This window comes from Talpa occidentalis, unplaced genomic scaffold (genome assembly GCF_014898055.3).
Source record: "Talpa occidentalis isolate TD23 unplaced genomic scaffold, MPIMG_talOcc4v2.1 talOcc4.14, whole genome shotgun sequence".
NCBI lineage: Eukaryota > Metazoa > Chordata > Mammalia > Eulipotyphla > Talpidae > Talpa > Talpa occidentalis.
In genome coordinates this window covers 76,514,831-76,536,530 of record NW_023601433.1, presented here as the reverse complement: position 1 = coordinate 76,536,530, position 21,700 = coordinate 76,514,831, and the positions used below count along the sequence as shown (strand labels likewise).

General features: G+C 44.6%; 2 protein-coding genes across 12 annotated transcripts in view; one reads left to right on the top strand and one right to left on the bottom strand.

Moving 5' to 3' along the window:
• Nucleotides 1–21,700, bottom strand: part of SFI1 (SFI1 centrin binding protein) — a 104,250-nt gene that overhangs the window by 62,895 nt on the left and 19,655 nt on the right. For 4 of the 8 annotated variants that reach the window (XM_054695261.1, XM_037510933.2, XM_054695260.1 and 1 more), the window contains exons 1-2: nt 15,488–15,629; nt 12,661–12,803 (exon numbers count right to left, since the gene is read on the bottom strand). The gene's annotated coding sequence lies outside the window, so the exon portion shown is untranslated. Of the gene's footprint in view, nt 1–7,392; nt 7,550–7,902; nt 7,924–9,085; nt 9,224–12,660; nt 12,804–15,487; nt 15,630–16,197; nt 16,258–17,286; nt 17,352–21,700 lie in introns of those variants that run through there. The other 4 variants (XM_037510932.2, XM_037510935.2, XM_037510937.2 and 1 more) reach the window with 4 other exon arrangements.
• EIF4ENIF1 (eukaryotic translation initiation factor 4E nuclear import factor 1) overlaps nt 7,969–21,700 on the top strand; it is a 45,566-nt gene continuing 31,834 nt past the window's right edge. For 2 of the 4 annotated variants that reach the window (XM_054695264.1, XM_037510944.2), the window contains exons 1-3: nt 8,385–8,455; nt 9,118–9,240; nt 19,930–20,003. In XM_054695264.1, the coding sequence (XP_054551239.1) occupies nt 9,145–9,240; nt 19,930–20,003 (170 nt within the window). In that variant the 5' untranslated portion in view covers nt 8,385–8,455; nt 9,118–9,144. Of the gene's footprint in view, nt 8,151–8,384; nt 8,456–9,117; nt 9,241–19,929; nt 20,004–21,700 lie in introns of those variants that run through there. The other 2 variants (XM_037510945.2, XM_037510943.2) reach the window with 2 other exon arrangements.

Below are 21,700 nucleotides of genomic sequence, written 5' to 3'. Positions count from 1 at the left end.
TGAAACTGTCTGCAGGCTCTGCAGTGCCAGTTCGAGTCTTGGCCAGCCAGGGAGATACTCACATGGAGCAGCAGACCTCTCCTGCCTTGCCTGCTGCTACCCTCAGCAGTGTCTTCGGTCCATCAGCCTGTTCTGATCCCCACTGTGTCTCTGGTGAATGCTCTCACCCTCCCATGCCTCTGGCCTGTACCCTAGTTCTTGTATAAATAAATCTTTTAAAAAAAATTGTCAATGCGGATAAAGTATACGGGGGTTCCCTATCCTTCTCACAACTTTTCTATAAGATCAAAATTACTTCAATACAAAAATTAAAAGTAAAAGAATCCAGTAGGGACAGAGTGGGCATAAGTATAGATGAAACAAGAAAGTCAATGAGCCAGTATTCTTGGAAACTGGGTGATGAGCACATGTTCTATGTGTTTGAAACTTTTCATAATAAAATCTTTTTTTAAATTCTGCAAGAAACAGGGCATCCCTGGTTGCACAATGGGTTGAGTACAGCGCTGTGAGGCTGTCCACAGCCCCTGGTTTGATTCCCAGCCGACCAGGGAGATTCCTATAGGGCGTGGCAGACCTCTCCTGTCTCGCCTGCTGCTCCCCTCAGCAGTGCTTTCTGTCCATCTGCCTGTTCTGCTCCCCGCTCTGTGGTGAATCCTCTCACCCTCCTGCGTATCTGGCCTTTATCACAGCTCTTGTATAAATGGATAAAAAAAATCTTTAAAAAATTCTGCAGGAAACAAAGAAAATAGGACACTAGAAGAAAAACAAAGCCAACAATAACAAAAAAAGAAATACTATAGGGCCTCCCTTGGCGCAAGGGGTTAAGGCGCAATCTATGAAGCTATCCGCAGCCATTGCAGCATGGGTTCGATCACCAGCCAGGGAGCTACCCACATAGTGCAGCAGACCTCTCCTGACTCACCCCCTGCTCCCCTCAGCAATGTATTTCAGTCAATCTGCCTGTTCCATTCCCCACTCTGTCTCTGGTGAATCCTCTCACGCCCCCACCCCCAGCACCTCTGGCCTACACCCCAGTTCTGGTGTGCATAAATAAATAAATCTTAAAAACAAAAGAAATACTATAGTTAATATCCTCAGAAAGAGAACATATTCTATACTCAGGGAGTAAAATGAGGATACTATTTAAAAGAAAATAAAGGGGCCTCCCTGGTGGTGCAAAGGGTTAGACACAGTGCTGTCAAGCTTTTGCCAGCCACTGCAACATGAGTTCAATCCGTGGCCAGGGAGCTAACCCATATGGCACAGCAGACCTCTCCTCTCTCACCCACTGCTCCCCTCAGTGTATTTTGGTAGATCCATCAGTTCTGCTCCCCACTCTGTCTCTGCTGGCTCCTCTCACCCCCCCCACCACCTCTGACCTACACCCCAGTTCTTGCATGCATAAATAAATCTTTTACAAAATAAATAAAACAAAGGAAAAACATGAAACAAATAGGAGAGCCAAAACATTGAAGAACTGTCCAAGGGGGAGAGGGGATGACAAAAAGAAATTAAAAAATAAAATCAGAAGCTCATCTGGGGACCATATAAATAGAAATCCAGGAAAAAAGGTATGAGAGCATGAAAGAGGAAGAAAGTATGATGAAATAAAAAGGAAGTTTGTCAACACTAAAGGATGATAATCCTCAAAGATGAAGAAAGGTCAAATATCAGTATAGATCAACCACTTTCTAATATGCAAGGAAAAGCAGCTTAAGGTATCCTTTTCTTGACAAGGAAAATTGGATATTGTCAAAATTAAAAACATTTGTGCTTCAAAGGAAACCATCAAGAAAGTGAAAAGAGCACCTCCCTGGTGGCAAAAGGGGTTAAGTCTCAGCACAACGAAGCTATCAGCAGCCACTGCAGCATGAGTTCCATCCCCAGCCAGGGAGCTGACCCACATGTATGTCAATCTGCCTGTTTTGCTCCCCAATTTGTCTTTAGTGAATCCTCTCTCTCTCTCTCTCTCTCTTTCTCTCTCTCTCTCTGTCTCTCTCTCTCTCTGTCTCTCTCTCACTCTCTCTCTCTCTCTCACACACACACACACACACACACACACACACACGCACCTCTGGCCTACACCCCAGTTCTTGTACACATAAATTGTTAAAAAAAACTTTTAATACTAATTTTTAAAACCACGTATGTCAACCGGAAAAATTTAAATGTAAGCGTCCCAAAGTTTCTACAGTATTCTACAACTTTTGACAACGAGAAATGAATGATCCTACTAAAGTAAAGCAAAAAAATACCTAAATTTCTATCTCAAGCCCCAGAATAAGTTTCAACTACTTCTAGGAAGCCTTCCACCTCCAGGCGTCATACTTTTTTGCCACTCAGGTGGGTAACGCACAATCTTTAGTTTACACATTAGCTTCAAAATTACCTTTATGGAATAGTTAACCTGTGCCACCTGCAATACAAAGCGCTTTCCATTAATTATCTGCTTTCCAATTACAACCACCCCAACAGGTGGCAGCCACTTTCAGCTCACAGAGAAGCGTCACGAGTTAAGTGGCAGAGCTAGTGCTGGCGCTCAGGTTCCTAACTCCATCCTTTCAACAGTTACATCTACACAGAAATTAACGAGAAATAAGAAGAGTCGCCCATGAAATGAAAACCGAGCACCAGGCCCCCACGGCGGGGGGCAGGGTTCCCCGCGTCTGTGCCAACAGCACTGAACCAGGCAGCGGAGGCCCCTCGGGTCCGCTCTGCAAACGCTAACCCCTCGCCCCGTCCGCTGCTGGGGTGGACTCGACCCGGCTCGCCAGTGACCCTCTCCCCGTCTCGCGCCCCGCAGCGCCCCGGCCTACCAGCCGCCCCGGGACGCGGCCCCCGCCGGCCGGCGCGCCGCTCCCCCGGCCCCCGCCGCCGCCGCGGCCCCGCGGGCGGGCAGCGCCACCCGCGCTCCCAGAGGCAGCCGAGGCGCCGGCTGGACGCTCACCCGCCCGCTCCGAGGGGCCCGAGCTCGCGACGGGCTCCCGGCCCCGGACGCCGAACCACTTGGCCGCTGAGACGACCGACGGGGCCTCGAACCTGCGGACGCCGGCCCTCCGGCCTCGCGCCTCCGCGCAGCCCCGGCGGGAGCCGCACACTCGGACCCGCCTCCCCGGGGCCCGGGCGTCCGGCTTCCCGCGCCTGAAGACGCGGGCCCAGCGCCCGCCCCGCCTCCGTTTCCACGGCGACGCGGCGTGCGTGAGGGACGCCGCCGGGGACCCCGGAGTTGGCGCAGCCGCAGTCCGGCCCGTGACACGCCCCCTGCCCCGCCCCTCGCCGCCCCCCGCCAGCCCCGGCTGCCTGGAAGCACCCACCAAGCCATTCTAGTTGATTCGAGGTGCCTGGCGGACGCCTGGTCTCACCGCCCCACAGAGGCTCAGCTCAGCGCCTTGGCCCGCTGGCTTCTCTGAGCTCAGCTTTCTGCTGCTTCTCGTAGAAGAGTGAGAGCAGTTTCCAAGCGATTCCCAAGTTAGGTTTCGTGGAGAAAACACGAGGCAGAAGGTTCCCGTCGGGGGCTCGGCACAGTTCTCCCCAACCACGCTCCCGCTAGAGCCTCGCTGGCTCTTGGTTCTTCATAGGGCCCGGGAAGGGCGAGCCAGCCCTCAGCGACAGGGTGGGGGCTTCATCCTGCAGCCGCTAATTTAGATTATTTTATCATTTCAATCTTACAACCCTTCCTTTAAAAATGTAATTTACGGCACTGTTAGTGTATATATATATATTAGTATATATATATATACACACTATATATGGTGTATATGTATTTTTTTCTTTAATGTGCATCCATCCAGAAAATCTTTTAAAAATAGGGATGGGGAGAATGAGTGGGACAGTCCTATGTTTCTCTCCTGTGCTTTGTAAAACACCATTTGAATCATGAGATTTGTGGTGGACAGAGCAAACTAGCATTACGTATTTAAATGCCTGACAAATGTTAATAAATGAGGAAAAATAAATACTTGGATGTCGGGATTAGAATCATAGGTAACTGGCATTTTTGTTCTACAAGTTAATTTTTGTAAAAAGGGTATTTAAAAGAAGTTTCACTTTAGTAGGACAAGGGACGCAATGTTTTAAGGACTCTTATCTGAAACTATGTGGCCAAGTGGTTTTAAAATAATTTGGGGGCCTCCCTGGTGACGCAAGGGGTTAAGCACAGCACTGTGAAGCTAACCACAGCCACTGCAGAGCGAGTTCGATTCCACGAGGTCAGGGAGCTACCCACATGCCACAGCAGACCTCTCCTGCCTCACCTGCTGCTCCCCTCAGCAGTATATTTCAGTCAATCTGCCTGTTCAGCTACCCACTTTGTCTCTGGTGAATCCTCTCACCCCCCACACCTCTGGCCTGTACCCCAGTTCTTGCATGTATAAATAAATCTTTTTAAAAAATAATTTGGGAATTAAAAAGTCCTAATTAACACTTTTAGTTAATATTTACTTAGTCTTTCTTATAAGCACTTTTATATAATTATATGTATATACATTATGACAAATGCAGGAAAAGTCAATAAACATATTTTCTAGATAATGTGCTGGTGCTTTCTTCCTGTCATGCATACTTACCACCATCAACTTTACTAATTTAAGAAACTATGAAAGGTATTTTCCATTTGAGTGATAATGAAAATACTTAGTCCTGAGGTGGAAGAGGGGGGAGGTTAGAATATGATAAACAGATTGCTCATAATTTCTAGGTTTCCAATATTTTCATTTGCTTCTCTCCTGTTCTTGCACTGTTAATTTCCCCAAATGAGTGAACTTTTGAGTACCCTTATGCCAAAATTTGAACCCACAATTTGAACCAATACAGGAGATTCCAAATATTTAATAAGGAACTAGTATAAATAGTGTCTTTTACTTTAAAGGTTTTCCAATACTGCTGTTTGAAAATGCATTAACTGCAAAAACAGGCATGTATAACTACAAATATTCCTGCCAAGGAAAAATAACATTCAAAAGCTACAATGAAACAACAACTTGCAAGTATCTATCTAGTGTTTGCATCACACAGGTGAAAAGTTATAGATGTTCTACCTTAATAATCTTTAGTCCCAGGTAATAATTTTCTTCTTTTACAAGATCAAATTGAGACTTTGGGAGGTTAAGATGTGAGTTGAGACCAAGGTTCTACAAGACATTAAAGAAGAGCTGAGTGCCACATAGGTCCTAATTAGGATAGGACCCAGGAATTTAGCCCCAGGCCAGGCCTCCATCATGATAGCTACAATGCATGCAGCAGATTTCACACATAGCTTATGGTATTTTTATTTTAAGATTTATTTTATTTATTTATGCATATAAGAGCTGGGGTGTAGGCCAGAGGTGCGGGGGGCAGTGTTGGTGGTGAGAGGATTCACCAGAGTGGGGAGCAGAACAGGTGGATCTACTGGAATACATTGCTGAGGGAAGCAGTGCGCAAGACAGGGGAGATCTGCTGCGCCATGTGGATTAGCTCCCTGGCTGGGGACTGCAGTGGCTGCCCATAGCTTCAGAGTGTTGAGACTTAACCCCTTGTACCATCAGGGAGGCCCCTTATGGTAATTTAAAAACATGCCCACAAATTCTTTTACATTCCTTCCCCATAAAGGTGGAGTGTCAGTTCCCTCCCCTTGAATATAGGAAGCACCAGTGATTTCTGTTTAAGGAACAGAATGTGGCACATGGTAGACATGACACTGAGCATCTTCAAGACTAGATTAGAAAAGACAGTTCTGTAACTGTCTGGTCTTCAGTTCTCCCTGAACATCAGCCTTGGGAATCAAGCTACCATACTATGAGGAAGCTCAGGCCACAGAAAGGTCATGTGTAAGTATTCCAGCTCAAACTTCAGTGGCCCCAGCAAACAGCCAGATCAACCACCAAACATCTAAGAGTCTTTAGATGCTCCTAGTCTCCAGCTTTCCAGCAGCCCCAGCTGATGTTGAATGGAGCAGAGACCAGCTGAAACAAGGCCAAATTGCAGATTTGGGTGCAAACTGAATGCTGGGTTAGGCCACTGAATTTTGGGGTGTTTTGTTACATACCAACAGATAACCAGAAGGGAATAGTATCTTTAATTCCCTCTACAAGCCTGAAAATTAGACACTATCCCTTTTTGACAGTAAATAGGCCCAGAAAGGTTAAAATACTGGCTCACATTACACATTAAGGGACAGAACCAAGACTTAAAAGTTTTAAAGAATGGGCCTTCTCCACTACTCTTGTGACAGGGGATTGGGTCACTTTCCCCAGCATTACATGGAACCTAGATTCACAAGGAGCTGGGTTTTTAAAAAGAGAAAAAGAAAAAAAAAAACAAAACACAAACCCACCATTGTTTGATTACCTACAAAGCAACTTTGTATAGGCTTAAGAAAAATAGTTGATTTGGGCCTCCCCTGGTGGCCCAGGCGGTTGAGCACCCCGCTGTGAACCTGTCCACAGCCTCTGATCCCTGCCAGCCTGTGAGGGTCCCACATGGCTCTGCAGACCTCTCCTGCCTCGCCCGCTGCTCCCCTCAGCAGTGTATTTCAGTCAGTCTGCCTGTTCTGCTCCCCACTCTGCCTCTGGTGAATCCTCTCACCCTCCCGCGAATCTGGCCTGTACACCGTTCTTATATAAATAAATCTTAAAAAAAAATAGCTGATTTATGGAGATTGTTGTATAAAGCTTTCACCCACCTTATACTATTTAATTTTGACAACAGCTGTGAATGGGTTACCAATCCAATTTTACAGAAGTGAAAAAGAACCATAAAGATAGCCTAATTTTGCTTCTTGCTTGCAGAGAAGATAGTTTGTAAGGAACACATTTTAGTTAACATTACAGACAAAAAAAATTTTTTTTTTTCAGTTTTCTCAGTTGCCAACAGAGAAAGGGAACTATCACTGCTAGTCTAATTTCACAAGCGAAGAGTGAAGCCCCAAGAAAGTAGGCCCATTTAAAGAAATGTCGGTTTTGCTGCCCTGCAGAGAAAAAAAACTTCCATCTCTCACTCCACGCCCATGTATCATTTCACATCAACCCTGGGCGGTCCTACGGGGCAGAAACTGGGGATCGTGATGATCCTGCAGACCAGACTCACTCTGAGCTCCCCTCACCAGCATATGTTTCTCTCCTTACTCAGAATCGGGAAATGAAATTTGTATGTCTGTGCCCCTGCTGGCCACAGCCTCGGGCCCAAGTACGAGGCTAGACGGAGACGTTCGCCATCTCATTTCACTCAACCAAACTCGCACTTCCCCTTCCCGTACAGGCCAGGGAAGGTTATGCCATTTCAGTGAATTCGTTCGTCGCCCTCAGCTCAATCAAAAGCAGCCATGGCCAGGTGCCCACTAACACAGCGACGCGTACCCTCGCTTATTTCTAACCACCTTAGAGAGGGCCCATTTTCGAAAGAAAAAGAACAAACCCTAAAGAAGGCAGCTTTGTCCACGATCCTCCTACTAGTGAAAAGGAGCGGAGGTGTGCGTCTACACCGCCAGGCGCGCCTGACTCAATCCCACTGCCGAAGCCCCAGGGTTCTCCGCCCGAGCGAAACGCGCTCCCGGGGCACAACCCACGGGGAACCCCAGCCTCCCCAACCCCCCAGCCCCCCAGCCCGGGCACCACCGCCTCCCCAGAGGAGCCGTCGGGCGGGGGTCCGGCTCCCAGGGCCGCCAGCGCCGCCGGCCGGACCCGCCCCGCCCCGCCCCGCCCCGCCCCTGCAGCGCGCGTGGGAACGCGGCGTCCTCCCCGGGCTGCCCGCGCCGACCGCCTGCGCGCACAGGCCGGGGCTTCCGCTGGCCCCGCCGCGGCCCCCCCGGCGCCCCCGCCGCCTCGTCTCCGCTCCCGCCTCCCCGCCTCCGGGCTCGCGCGGGGGCCGACCCCCGGGCAGCGCGCCGCGGGGCTGCTCTTTCCCGCCCGGCACCGCCGCGGGCACCTCACATCCGGGCGCGCAGCGGCGAGGGCGGCGCCGGGGCCCGGGTGCGCGGAGGGAGTTATTAAGGGGGAGGGGGTCGGGGAGGAGGGGCGAGGGCCGGGCCGCGGTTACGGCGGCTGAGGAGAGACAGCCCGGGCGGGTGGGGGGGGCGAGAGCGAAGGCCGCGCGGAGCAGCGCTCGGACCGGCGCGGGCGCGGGGAGGGCGGCGGCGGCCGAGGCGAAGGGCCGCCGGGCGGCGGAGGCACCCAGTAAGGGCTCGGCGGCGGGCGCGGCGAGGTCCGGGGCGCCGCGCGCCGGGGCCCGCGGGGAGGGAAGGGGCGCGGGCGCGCTGCCCCGGGGTCGCGTGCGTGAGCGCGAGCGCCGGGGCGCGCGCGGGGGGCGGGCAGGGGCGGGAGGCCAGCGGGGCGGCCGGCGGGCAGCGGGCGGGCGGGCGGGCTGGCGGGGCCCGAGCCGCCGGGCCGGGGCGGACGGCGGCGGGCCTGCGCCGGCTCCAGCTCAGAGCGCCCGGGCCGGGGGATTCGGCCTCCCCGCTCCCTCCGGCCCGCCTCCCTCCGTGAGTACCGTCCCCGCCCTTCTTTCGAAGGAGGCCGCTGGGCCGGGGCCTGCGCGAGAGGCCGGGGGTTGGGGTCGCGGCCCCGGGAAGGCGAGTTTCCGAGCTGAGGCCGGCGCTCGCCCCTCCCTTGCCACGGGCGCTCCTGACATGGCCACAGGTGCGGCCGGCCGGGCGAGGGGCGCGCCGACCCTGTCCGCAGCCCCCGGCCCCCGGATAACAAGGGGCAGCTGGCGCCGTCCATTGGCAAGTGACAGGCACTTTACCACACACAGCCCGACTTCCCGGATCCCCGGCCCCAAACCAGGCTCCCGCCTGCCCCCACGGCGAGAAACTTCCCCGCGACTGCCTGATCAGCCCCCAAGGGTGGAAGCGACTTATCTTAGTTTCTTTTTGTATTAAAACTGCTTGAAGATTGTACCCTGATTTGGGCACTTTCTACTTTTTCCTTACCCTGTTGATGCCTAGAATACTTCCTTTACTAGAAGGGAAAGCCTAATGCCAGTGGTTTTACTTCAAAGTGGGTTCTGGTTTATAGCATAGTTGTTGGGTGAGGGTTTGGTTTTCAAAGCTAGTCATTTTAAGAGAAGAATTTCAGTTTCTTGATCAAGACTTCTGAAAATATAGTCTTACCGGTGACAGTTTTGTGCTGATCTATCTTCCAGGTGCAAAGAACTGTAGACCACGGAGCCATGGACAAGAGAAGTGTGGGTGAAACAGAAAATGGAGATGCTTTCCTTGACCTGAAGAAGCATCCGGCCTCCAAATCCCCCCATCGCTATACAAAAGTAGGCTTTGTTACTATGAAATAGTGTTTCTTTATAGGTAGGGAGGTTAGTAACATTGTGTAGGCATTTCATTAGTGTTATCTAAAATGGTAATCTCGTTCTTACTATAAGGACTAAGTACTAAACTAGATTTACTGAAGTAGTGCTTTAAACTTTTTTCTTTCAGTAAACAGCCAGAGTTTAAACCAGAAGTAGCTTTCAGGTAAAGGGTTAGGTTCAGATACCAAAGGAGTTTGTGAATTTTGTACCAACACAAGTTCTGTCCAATTCTGTAATTGATAGGTTATTGACTTACATGCTGTAGAGTAAGAATTCCAGCCCTGGAATACCTCCTATACATTGACATTTCCTTGAGAGATGAACTCCCCAAGGAAAGTTCGTGGGTGTGGATATAGTAACCAGATTTTAATTTTTTTTTTTAACTTTCTATTACAAATTGGATATGGACTCACAAAAACAAGATTTCAGTCATATTTTCCTGAGCTAAAAACCTATGAATTTTAAACTTCTCAACTAGATCTCTTTTTTCCCTGGGGAGGAGTAGGTCCAATTCAGCTGCACCATGGTATATTTATTGAAGCTGTCACTTCAGGATCCTGTTGGCTACTAGATGTTTTTGAAGAGGTTGACAAGAATCTGAGCTGTGAATTTGAGTCCCTGAAATGTGTTGGGCTGGAATATCTAAAGGTGCTTGGAACTGTTGACAGGGAAGGATTATATTCTCATTGGGCTGGTGTCTATACTCCTGCATATGGATCCAATCAAGGACCCTCATGTGGTTACTGTCCCTGGCTTTCCAGGATACTGATTGGTTAATATTTTAAAGCCAGTCTTTTTTTTTTGTTTCCTGGTGCCTCTATTCTTGCCTACTTATAATGTATCAAATGTAATGCCTATTTTTAGCATTAAAAAAAATTGAAGGAGGGGAGATGTTTCCAGGTATAACAGGAGTCTTGGTTAATCACCGTCTTATACATTGTTTTGACATAAGAGAATGTGAGTTGATAAAAACCATTTTACTTCATTCAAATGTGGTCTTCATTCAAATGTAGGCCCTCTCAAACCTGAAAGTGCTTGAGTAGTGTTTTACGACTTAAATTCATTACCTAAAGTGTTAACAGGTGAATTCTGAATGAGAAAAGCTTATCAAATTGAAAGGAAACTAATTTGAACTACTTTTATAAGCCAGTATTTTTTGAATAAAAGTTTTGACTTGTAGTCTATTTTTAGAGTCCAGGTAGAGGCTTTTGAGTCACTTTCACTCACTGATGTGCAATGTATTTTATCTTCAGATGTATTCATCTTTATGCTAAAGTCTTTTAGAAAGGTATTATTGATCCCCCTTAGGACAAAACTTACAGTAAAGATTAAGAAGCTCAGTATTGCTCTTTTTGACAGTTCAGCTTTAGAATTTTACCATACTTAAATGTGCCTTATAAAAATGGTTAATAAAAATTTTTAAGTTAATGACAATGGACCTTAGAGGTAATGGTCTTATCTACCAAATTTAGTTGGAAACAGATTTATTTTTTACTCAAGAGGATTTAGTTAATAGCAGTTTTAGTATTGTGTTTAGGCAGTGTTAGAGTAGTGCTTCCATATGTATTTCTTTATATACTTTAGTGACTTTATGTGGACTTGAGGCAAACTAAGCCTTCCTCCTTTTGAGCATTATAATAAATGGCCCGTTTCATGTCTCAAATACTATTCAGCCATTTTACTCCTTAGCTGCTTAGTAAGATCAAACTATTGGAATAAAAGTTTATGCTACTTCAAGTTCATGAGCTAGAAAGTTTAGAAGTAGAAGAAAACTTTTCTCAGCCATCTTTATAGATGCTGTATCTTGTGAAAACTTTTGTAAATGTAGGACATGCACTACAAGGTCAAAATAAACCACACTGGCCAAATGAGAGGACTTCTTGATCTTTGACCCTTTCTAGTTTAGCATTCAGTTATTTTATGAGATTACATTAATAGTGTGTTCAGAATTGGAGGTTTCCCCCCCCACAAAGGTCCAGATGTTTGGCTAAGCGCTGGGTAATACACCAGGGTCTCCCCATGTGTTAGGACATCTTTTAGTCCAGCTTGCTTCTCAAACATTGATGTATCTGGGAATCACCTATGAATCTTGGTAAATTGTGAATTCTGATTGGTAGGTTGGGGTGTGCTTAAAAATTCAGGTTTTCAGCTCCCAGTTAGTACCCTTGCTGGTCCACTGACCATCCTAAAGCTTTAGTCTTCCTTGGAGAACTTGATATATGGTATTGATGTTGTCAAGCAACTCAAATGCATAGTTACACAGTGTTCAGATGGTGTCCCATGTGCTTCCATTAGCATCAGGGAACTCAAGGTGAAGTCATACTGGGCACGTTCAATCCCAGAACCTCAATGGTAACTAATTGGGATGGCTATAAGTGGGTTTATTTTATGCACCTGTTGTCCTGAGGGTCTTGCTCCCTTAATTTATAAAACCCGTCAGATCCATTTTGCTAGGCCAGATTCCTAAGGTCAAAAGTTACAGTTTGGTGGTAGTTTTTTTTTTTTTAAGATTGATTTATTTATACAAGCACTGGGTACAGTCAGAAGCACGGGAGGGTGAGAAAACTCACCAGAGCCAGAGCGGGGAACAGAATAGGCAGACCAATGAAATACACTGCTGAGGGGAGCAGCGAGCGAGGCAGGAGAGGTCCGCACACGCCATGTGGGACCCTCGACGGTGGCCGGGGATCGAACCGGCACTGCAGAGGCTGCAGGCAGCTTGGCAGCCCAGCTCTTAAACGCTGCGCCACCAGGGAGGCCCTTGGTCGTATTTAAATGTGCTTTTATGAAAGGAGTGGTTTATGTTGAAGGATCTTTGGAGTTAATTGAGTAATTATAAAGTCATAGATTAAAAAGTGGTTTAAACAGTGGTTCTCAAAGTGTGGTCTCCAAATTAGCCTTTAGAAATACAAAAATCCCATCTCAGGCATTTAATCAGGAACTCTGGCTAAGACCCAGACATTAGCATTTAAAGACATTTAGGAGGCCTCTCTGGCACAGGGGGTGAAGTCTCAGCACTATGAAGTTATTGGCAGCCACTACAACATGAGTTTGATCCTTGGCCAGGAAGCTAGCCCACATGGAGTGCAGACCTCTCCTGTGTAGCCTGCTGCTCCCCTCAGCAGTGTATTTCAGTCAATCCGCCTGTTTTGTTCTCCACTCTCTCTGGTGAATCCTCTTGCCCCCTCCCCCCACCCCTACCCTGGCACCCCTGGCCTCCCAGTTCTTGTATGCATAAATAAAATAAATCTTTTTTTTAAGGAAAAAAAAATGTTTAGGGAATTGTGACTGATTCAGTTTGATAACCAGTGGCTTAGGAAACGAGAGAGGCAGTGATGCTTATTACAGGAAAACCTTTAGAACCATTCCACTTCTTCTTACCTTCATCAAAGGTCCTTGGTAAATGCTTTGGATTGTCCCACTATTCCATGTTTTTTCTTCAGGTGAGCAACCTGGTCTTTTTAAGTCACGGAGTATACATATTTTATGCTGCTGCTCTTTTGCTTCTTGGACATAAACTAAAACTAAAAGCAGAGGACACTCAGAACATTCAGCCGATGCTGACCAATATTAATCATGCATGTTAAATCTACAACCTAAAAAGTAGATGTTGAATTATCTGAGTTTAATTTCATAAGTACTTTTCATTAACTTCACTAGTTATGAATTGGCAGCATTTTAATCAGTGTCGTCAGTGATTTTTAAAGGTAGTCACCTTAATTTGTGATTTGATGGGCCATTTGGTCACAGTGGTACAGCCTGTTTAAGTTTTTGTTTGTTTTGAAACCATAAAGGAAATAGACAAGCAACTGAAGTGACTGATTTGAGTAATCCTTCTACCCCCCAGGAAGAAAATCAGTTAAGAGACTTGAAGTCAAGCCTCTTGGAATAAAGTAACTGATTTAAATTTTAGGTTGAAGTCAGTAATCAGAAGACTCATTTTTATTATAAAAAGATCTCATTTGATATCTTTTTTTTTAAAGATTTATATATATATATTTAAAGATATATTTATTTTTATACACGAACTGGGTACAGGCCAGATGCGCGGGAGGGTGAGAGGATTCACCAGAGACAGAGTGGGCAACAGAACAGGCAGACTGAAGAAATACACTGCTGAGGGGAGCAGCGGGCAAGACTGGAGAGGTCTACTCGCCATGTGGGTTGCTCCAGGACCGGCAGGGGTCGAACCGGCACTGCAGAGGCTGTGGACAGCTTCACAGCGCTGTGCTCAACCGCCTGTGCCACCAGGGAAGCCTTCATTTGATATCTTTTTTTTTTTTTAATACAATAGTTATGGTACAGGTTAGAGGCATGGGAGGGTGAGAGAATTTGCCAGAGATAGAGCACAGAACAGAACAAGCAGACAGACCAAAAGCACTGCTGAGGGGAGCAGCAGGCGAGGCAGGAGAGGTCTTCCACTCCATGTGGGTATCTCCCCGGCCAGCCAGGAATTGAACCCGCACTGCGGAGGCTGCGGACAGCTTCACAGTGCTGCGCTTTACCTGCTGGGCCACCGGGGAGGCCCTGATAATCTTTTTAAAGATTTATTTTATTTATTTATACAAGAGCTGGGGCGCAGGCCAGAGATGTGGGGGGGTGAGAGGATTCACCAGAGACAGAGCAGGGAACAGAACAGGCAGACTGACTGAAGTACCCTGCTCAGGGGAGCAACGGGCAAGTCAGGAGTCGTCTGCTGCGCCATGTGGGTCACCTCCCTGGCTGGGGATTGAACTCATGCTGCAGTGTCTGCAGATTGCTTCATAGATTGCATCTTAACCCCTTGCACCACCAGGGAAGCCCCTTTTTAAGTATAAACTGACCTGAGTAGGTGGCATTTCAGTAACACTTAGATATAAAATTCTTAAGCTAGTGTAAAGGTAGGGATGCCTCTTTATATTTGGGAAGGCAGAATTATGGTATGAAAAATTATTATACAATCTCAATGGTTCCACTAATATCCAGAAAACCCAGCTCCCTGGATGTTCTTAGAGCTGGTTGGTAATACCATAGATAGTCTCTTTTGACTACTTATTTCAATTGTAAATCATCTTGAAACATTGGGGTTTAAGACTATTGCCCCTCTCCTACTCACTAATGGTGGCAGCTTCTAGCCAGATAAGGAGCCAATCTTTTCATTACTGGATTCTTTAACATAGAAATCTGTAGGCAGGCCTTTGATTCAGGTGATGGTGTAACAAGGGGAGGGAATCCTTAGGGGAATCCTGCCTAAGGGAGTGACAGTTTGGCTCAGGGTTCCCCAGTGATCCCATTGACCAGGGACAGACCCAACACATTGACAGAGCTTCTGGGAAGAGGTTATGTACCTTCCCTTGTCCGCTCAAGAGAAGCATTGGAGAAGAGAGGCTAAGAGCCCTAGTGTCTGGCTTTTTAATCTTTGTGACCTTGGGCCATATACTTAGCTTCGCTGGCTCTCATTCTTCTCCTCTATAAAATGTGGGTAGAATAGAATCAAACTCATAAGATTTTTTTTTTTTAAGATTTATTTTATTATGCATACGAGAGCTGGGATGTAGGCCAGAGGTGCAGGGAGGGGGTGGTGGTAAAAGGATTCACCAGAGACAGAGTGGAGAGCAGAAGAGGTGAATCTACTGAAATACACTGTGAAGGGAGCAGCGGGTGAGACAGGAGAGGTCTGCTGTGCCATGTGGGTCAGCTCCCTAGCCAGGGATAGAACTCATGCTGCAGTGGCTGTGGATAGCTTCACAGTGCTGAGACTTAACCCCTTGCACCACCAGGGAGGCCCCAAACTCATAGGATTTTTGTGGAGAAAAATGCATGTCAAGTACTTACGGAAAAGTGATAATGCTAAAACTGCCTATGATATAATAAGGGTAGGGGAAGGTACTCAAAATAACTCCTTTAGATACCAACTTTAGAGCAAGATGAATATGAAATCAGAAAGTCTTTTGAATATATAATGCAGTCACCCTAAAAATGATTTTCTTGTTTTCCTTTGAGTATTTACCTACCTGCGTAATTACTGTTTTACATTGTTTTATCAGTTGTATAAATACATTAAAAAGACAAAGGTTATTGCACTGGTCAGATCAACAGAAAAACGTGCTTTTCTGCCTTTTCCAATTACCATTTTCTTAGTTTCAAATAAATTAATAGAAGGAGATCTTTGCATCAAATCAGCCACTGTCAGAAGCTTGGGTCAATCAAGGTGCTAAGTCTTACTTACCAACTCTGCAGGATACACTTTAAATCCTGACTTGTAAAAACTGTTCTAAATGTGCCCCTTTAGCAACAAACTCATGAATGGTGGGGGGAAATGGTAGAATGTATACCATGCACCCCTCATGTCCCTGTAGCCAGTTCATTGTTGCCCTGGCTACCATCTATGGATGCCATTATTTCATTGTGACTTAGTAGAACCTTTCTGCTCTTTCACAAAAGTTGTTACAGAGATGAAATATCAGGTCGATTCAGCAACTATATGAGAGCCTAGTGGGCCAAGCTCAGTGCTAGTAGGCATATGGAGGGTGGCGACTAGAAGAGACTGTCAAAGGCAGACCCAACCCGGGGCTTCCCTGGTGGCAGAAGGGTTAAAGATAGAGCTATCAAGCTATCACCAGCCACTGCAGCACAAGTTGGATCCCTGGCCTGCCTGCTTCTGCATGGATTTCTGCTAACAGAGATGATGAGGATTTTACCCCTGTTGTTTAAAACTTATACTAGATTCATTTACTTTCTAATTTAAATTTGTTTACTAAAAGTGAGTGTCCATATTAGTGGTTCTAAAATAGATTGTTTTGGGAGGCTTAACAAAATTTCATTAAGATAGGCTGCTAAAGGAGGCACATACTAGATGCTGAATAAATATTTGCTGAGTGAATGTCAAAAAAAAAAAAGGGCTTAGTCCTAAAATTAAGAAAATGTGTTTATACTTACTTGGGTGTGTGAGTCTGAGGCAATTAGCAGCTTGTTCTTGCTTGATCAGGTTTTAGTAACCTGTGTGAAAAGTAAGTTCTCAGAATTGACTTTTCACTCCAGTTCAGGGTGAACACTTTGCAAGTTTTTCTTGGGTTTTTTTTTTTTTTGTTTGTTTGTTTTTTTTGCCAGAGGAACTGAAGGTTTTCTTTGAAAATACCTCAAAGGGGTTCCTTTCCAGGAATAACTACCATTAAGGACTCTTGATGAGGTGACAAGTTCAAGAACACGTCTCTTGAGAGACCAGAGAACCTTTAGGACATAGACAAGAGTCATCTATCTACACTGGACACTGGAAAACATTCTGGCACACAGAAAGTGTTCTGTGGACAACTGTGAAAAGAGCAAAGTTTGTATTGACTTAGCTCAGTCTCTCTTCCCTACACTTTAAGTGAAGGGGTCCTCTCAGACTTCTACATAATCTTACCCATTTGAGGATATTGGGAGGTAACAGATTTAGCTCTCTAAACCCGATGAGGATCTTTCTCATTTTCCCTTAACTCCAGGTGGAATGTTGGGCCACATTTTGAGAAACATTATCAGTTTAAAACACCACTACTTAACCTCTTTAAGGTCCTAGAGATCTTTTGAAGGTATGAACAAAACACTGAAATGCATAATTTTGTATGGCTTCAGAAAATCTTGTAGTCCTTCAGGTCTTAAAATTGGTTTAAGGAGCCTGCTGTCAGCCACAATATGTATTAGTTTTACCTAGATGCTTAAAGTTATTTCCAGCAGCTTTTGCAATCCAGGAATTGTTTTGTTTTTGGTTGCCCTGTTCTCAGATTATTAAAGACAAAAATATCTCTTCATCTTCTATAGACAGGCTGTGTTTTAGACATTGCACTTGGTCAGAAGTGTACCCTGAAACAATGGTGCTGCTACCTTGGTTAGTGAAACTGTTCACTGCTCTAACTTGTACTGTTTTAGGCCTGTCAAGTTTCTGCAATCTCTTGAGCATTTATTCACACCCAGAATATACTAAGCACATAAAATCAACAAAGAAAGCTGGAATAATATGGAAGGTAAAGTTAAAGCCTTTGTACCAACCTGAGTGGCTCTTTCGTATCTGAGGGTAGTTGGCAATCATCCTTCTATAAATTAGAGCAAGAACACTGTAAGAAGAGTTATTAAGCAAAACATTAGCCTTTGGTAACGAATTCTTTTAATTTACTTTCTAAATTTTTTAAAATAATTTTGAAGTTCACCCTTCTAAAGTGTACTATTTAGTAGTTTTTAGAAAATTCACCAAGTTGTTCACCCAGCTATTATCAAATTCTAGATTATTTTCACCATCCCAAAAAGAAACCCTGGACCTTTTTGCAGTGACTCCCCATTATTCCCTTCCCACAACACCAGTAACTGTTGTCCTGCCTTCTGTGTCTATGGATTTACCTATCTGAACCCTAAATATAAAGATCATAATATGTGGCCTTGTGTGCCTGGCTTTTCACTTAACAAGGTTTTCAAGGTTCGTGTTGTAGCATCTACCAGTAATTTATTCTTGTTTATGGTCTGGAGGGTTTATGTTTACAGCAGAATGCCAAGTACTGATTGGTAAATATGGAGAGATATCTAGAATCTAAAAATCAAGATTGATTTTGGCAGGAATCATTAACAGTAATAAATTTAGGAGGAAATTTTTAGGAAGAGCAGAATATTTGGATAGTTTTAAAGTCTCTCCCCACAGATGACATACTAATTTAAAATGGGAAAGTAGTAATTAAACAGTAGAGAAATTGGAGAACACCTTGACCAAGTGGTGAGAGTTAACACCACTAATAAGGGTCAGATGTACATCATGGGTATCCAGAGGTGAGGATTTGAGAAAGACACAATATCTCAGGGATGCATGGTCTCAATTGTGAGGAAACAGCCAACAAACCCAAAATGGATAATGTTCTCTTTAAAAAAAAAGAAAAAGGTTTTATTCTTTAGGAATGTCAGTGTCAAAAGAAAGATAAAAGTGGTGGAAATTTCCAGATTAGAGACCAAGGAGACATGGCAATCACTATCTGATTCTAGACTGGATCCTGTGTTGAAGGCTACAAAAAGTAACATGAAGGACATGACTGGGTCAGTTGACAAAACTGGGTTCTGCAGGGATGGATTAGGTAGACGTTCTTGATAACTGCTTGTATAAATCAGCCCTTCATAGGTGCTCAACAGACACTTCTCCAAAGAAGACATACAGATAAACAACAGACACATGAAAATATGTTCAGCATTTCTTATATTATGGAAATGCAAATTAAAATAATGAGCTATTCCTTCACACATTTGACATTGGCTGTTATGAAAAAGACAATAGGTATTGACAAGAAAAGGAAACCCTTGTATACTCTTGGTAAAGATGTAAATTGGTATAGCTGTTACAGAAAACAATACGTAGATTCCTCAAAAAACTAAGAATACATATGCCATATGATCCAGCGATGCTACTTCTGGGTATTTATCCAAAGAACATGAAAACTAATTTAAAGAGATGTATGCCAGGATGTGGAATATATACACAGTAGACTACTACTCAGCTGTAAAATATGAAATCCTGACATTTGCAGTAACATGGATGGATCTATAGGATGTTACACTAAGTGAAATAGGTCTACGCTAAGTGAAATAAGTCAGAAAGAGAGGAACAAATAGCATATCATTTCATTCATGCGGTAGACAAAGAAAACAAATGAAGGAAAAACAAATTCTGAGTCCATAAGAACAAAACAGTGATTGCCAGAAGTGAAGGGGTGACGGGGAGATAGATTAAAGGGGTTGTATGGTGATGATGGTGATGTAAAACTAGATTTGGTGGCAAGCTTAATGCAGCATATACAGATGTTGACTTATAAGACTGTACATCTGAAACCTATATGTTATAAATTAATGTTACTTAAATAAACAGCCAAAGATCTGATAGCCCTTCTTAACCAGGTTGTGCAGAAGTAAGGTAGTGTGGCCTAAGGCATCTGTTGTATTTCATTGGTTCATTTCTGTACATCAAAAGTGATAACTGGTCAAGTACCATCCTTAGGCGAATGGGGAAATAGTCACTCAAATCATTTCATTATCTCAGGGGACCAGGTAAGAGGCTGTAAAAGAATGCCCTTATTCTAAGAAAACAAGCACTGAAATATTTAGGGTTGTAAAAGACCATGAGTTCCACAATTTACTTTTAAATGATTTAGAAAATAGAAAGTTACATATAGAGCCCAAATACTAAACCTAATGAAGGAAATGTTAACTACAGGTAATTCAAGGTAAATGGTATGTGTTTTTAAAAAAAAAGTACCTTTTTTCTTGTAGTTTTACTATCCATTAAAAAAACACAAAACTATCCTCTTATTAATTGGCATCTAAAGCATTTAAGAGTAGTAATATGGGCTAGAGATTTTATGTAAGTGTCCATGCCTAAATGAGCATTCAGTACTGTGGAATATAACTGTTATTGGACAGTGGTTTATGAAAGTGCATTTAAGCAAGAAACAGATTATTATTAAGTTATTTGCTAATTCTATTTGAGCTTCTTGTAAAAAGCTTTGATCTGATTCCAATTCTTTCTGGAATAAGTAAAGTTATAAATAAGAACTGTGTGAAATGCTTAAGGTAGACACTCAACTACTGAGAACAAAAAAGAAATTGAAAGAGTGTGGCTTGAGAAATGCTATTCAAAAATCACCATTTGATTTATCTTTCCAGGAGGAACTTTTGGATATAAAAGAACGCCCTCATTCCAAGCAGAGGCCTTCATGCCTTTCTGAAAAATACGACAGGTATTGGGGAGAGGATGAATAAGGGGTATTTTTAATCAACGGTTCTACCACACTTGGTAAAATAAGACTTGTATTGTTCTGGAAATTTTTGGTGAAATTATGAGTAGGAAGATTTGAGGGGTAATGATATTAGGCTTCTGCATAAATATGTTGCATACAAGCTATAGACATCACTAAATAGCATCTCACTTCATTGTCTATCAGTTTCATTATTAATTAGCTTTAAACCTTTAATTCAGAGATTTGAGCTGCAAGGGATTAAGGACAGCTAAACCAACTCAGCTAAACCTTTCAATTAACTGATGAAACTAAAACTAGAAAACAACTTGGTTATGGTACATAATCAGAAAGAAGAGTTAAGACTTGAACCCAAGAATCCTCACCAGGTTCTTGTCTACCATTGGTGTTTTTTTTTTTTTTAAAAAGATGTATTTATTTATTTATACAAGAGCCGGGGTACAGTCCAGATGTACGGGAGGGTGAGAGGATTCACCAGAGACAGAGCAGGGAACAGAACAGGCAGATTGACGAAATACACTGTTGAGGGGAGCAGCGGGCGAATCAGGAGAGGTCTGCTCACCATGTGGGTTGCTCCGAGGCCAGCAGGGATCGAATAGGCACTGCAGAGGCTGTGGACAGCTTCACAGCGCTGTGCTCAACCGCCTGCACCACCAGGGAGGCCCCTACCATTGGTTTTTTAAACTTTGTTTTGAGGGTCCTTCTTCAAGGACCTGGACCCAGTAGACTGATTGATAGGCTTTGACCCTTTTATCTTTGCTCCTCACCCCAAATGAAAGAACCATTCAGACTATCCTTTTTGCATCTTGGGCTCTTTCATAAGAGGTAAAAGACTGGTTTGAGAAGATTATAGCTTAAAATGATTTTAAAATTCTCTTACAGTGACCCAATGTTGAACTTAAGATTTTTTTTTTTTTAAAGATTTATTTTTATTTATTTATACAAGCACTGGGTACAGTCAGAAGCGCGGGAGGGTGAGAGAACTCACCAGAGCCAGAGCGGGGAGCAGAGCAGGCAGAAGGACCGAGGTACACTGCTGAGGGGAGCAGCAGGCGGCAGGAGAGGTCCACGCGCCATGCTGGACCCCCCTCCCGTGGCCGGGGAGCAGCCAGGGATCAAACCAGCGCCACAGAGTCCGCGGGCAGCTTCGCAACCCAGCGCTCAACCGCTGCACCACCGGGGAGGCCCCTGAACTTAAGATTTTAAGGTCACTTCTTAAATATCAAGATAGATGGTTAATACTTGCCCACAAGTTTAACAAAAAATGCATTTATTCTGTTTAATTTCCTAGTTGTATAGGATATGTGGTAAATAGCATGTGTCAGATGCTATCAAATACTCTCCGTGGAGGATTAGTCTGTGGAAAGAAGCAGTCAAATACGTGTGAGAATTTATCATTACCATCAAAAATAGGCTCAGAAGGATAATTACAGAATATAGTGCTAGTGTGACCTTTTCTGATCAGGGGTTGGGGAAATTCTTTTTGCAGAAAACTAAAGGGTATAGTTTAGTACCTCGTCCAGGATGTCCAGAGGTGGAAAAATAGTGAGAATTTGGTCATAAATCACTGGACTCCAAAACTTCTGCTGTGCACAATGTACCATTTGCCACTCAATCGTTGGAGAGAGAGTAACAAAATAAAACTCAGTTGACACATTTTAGGCTCTTAAGAGCTATTC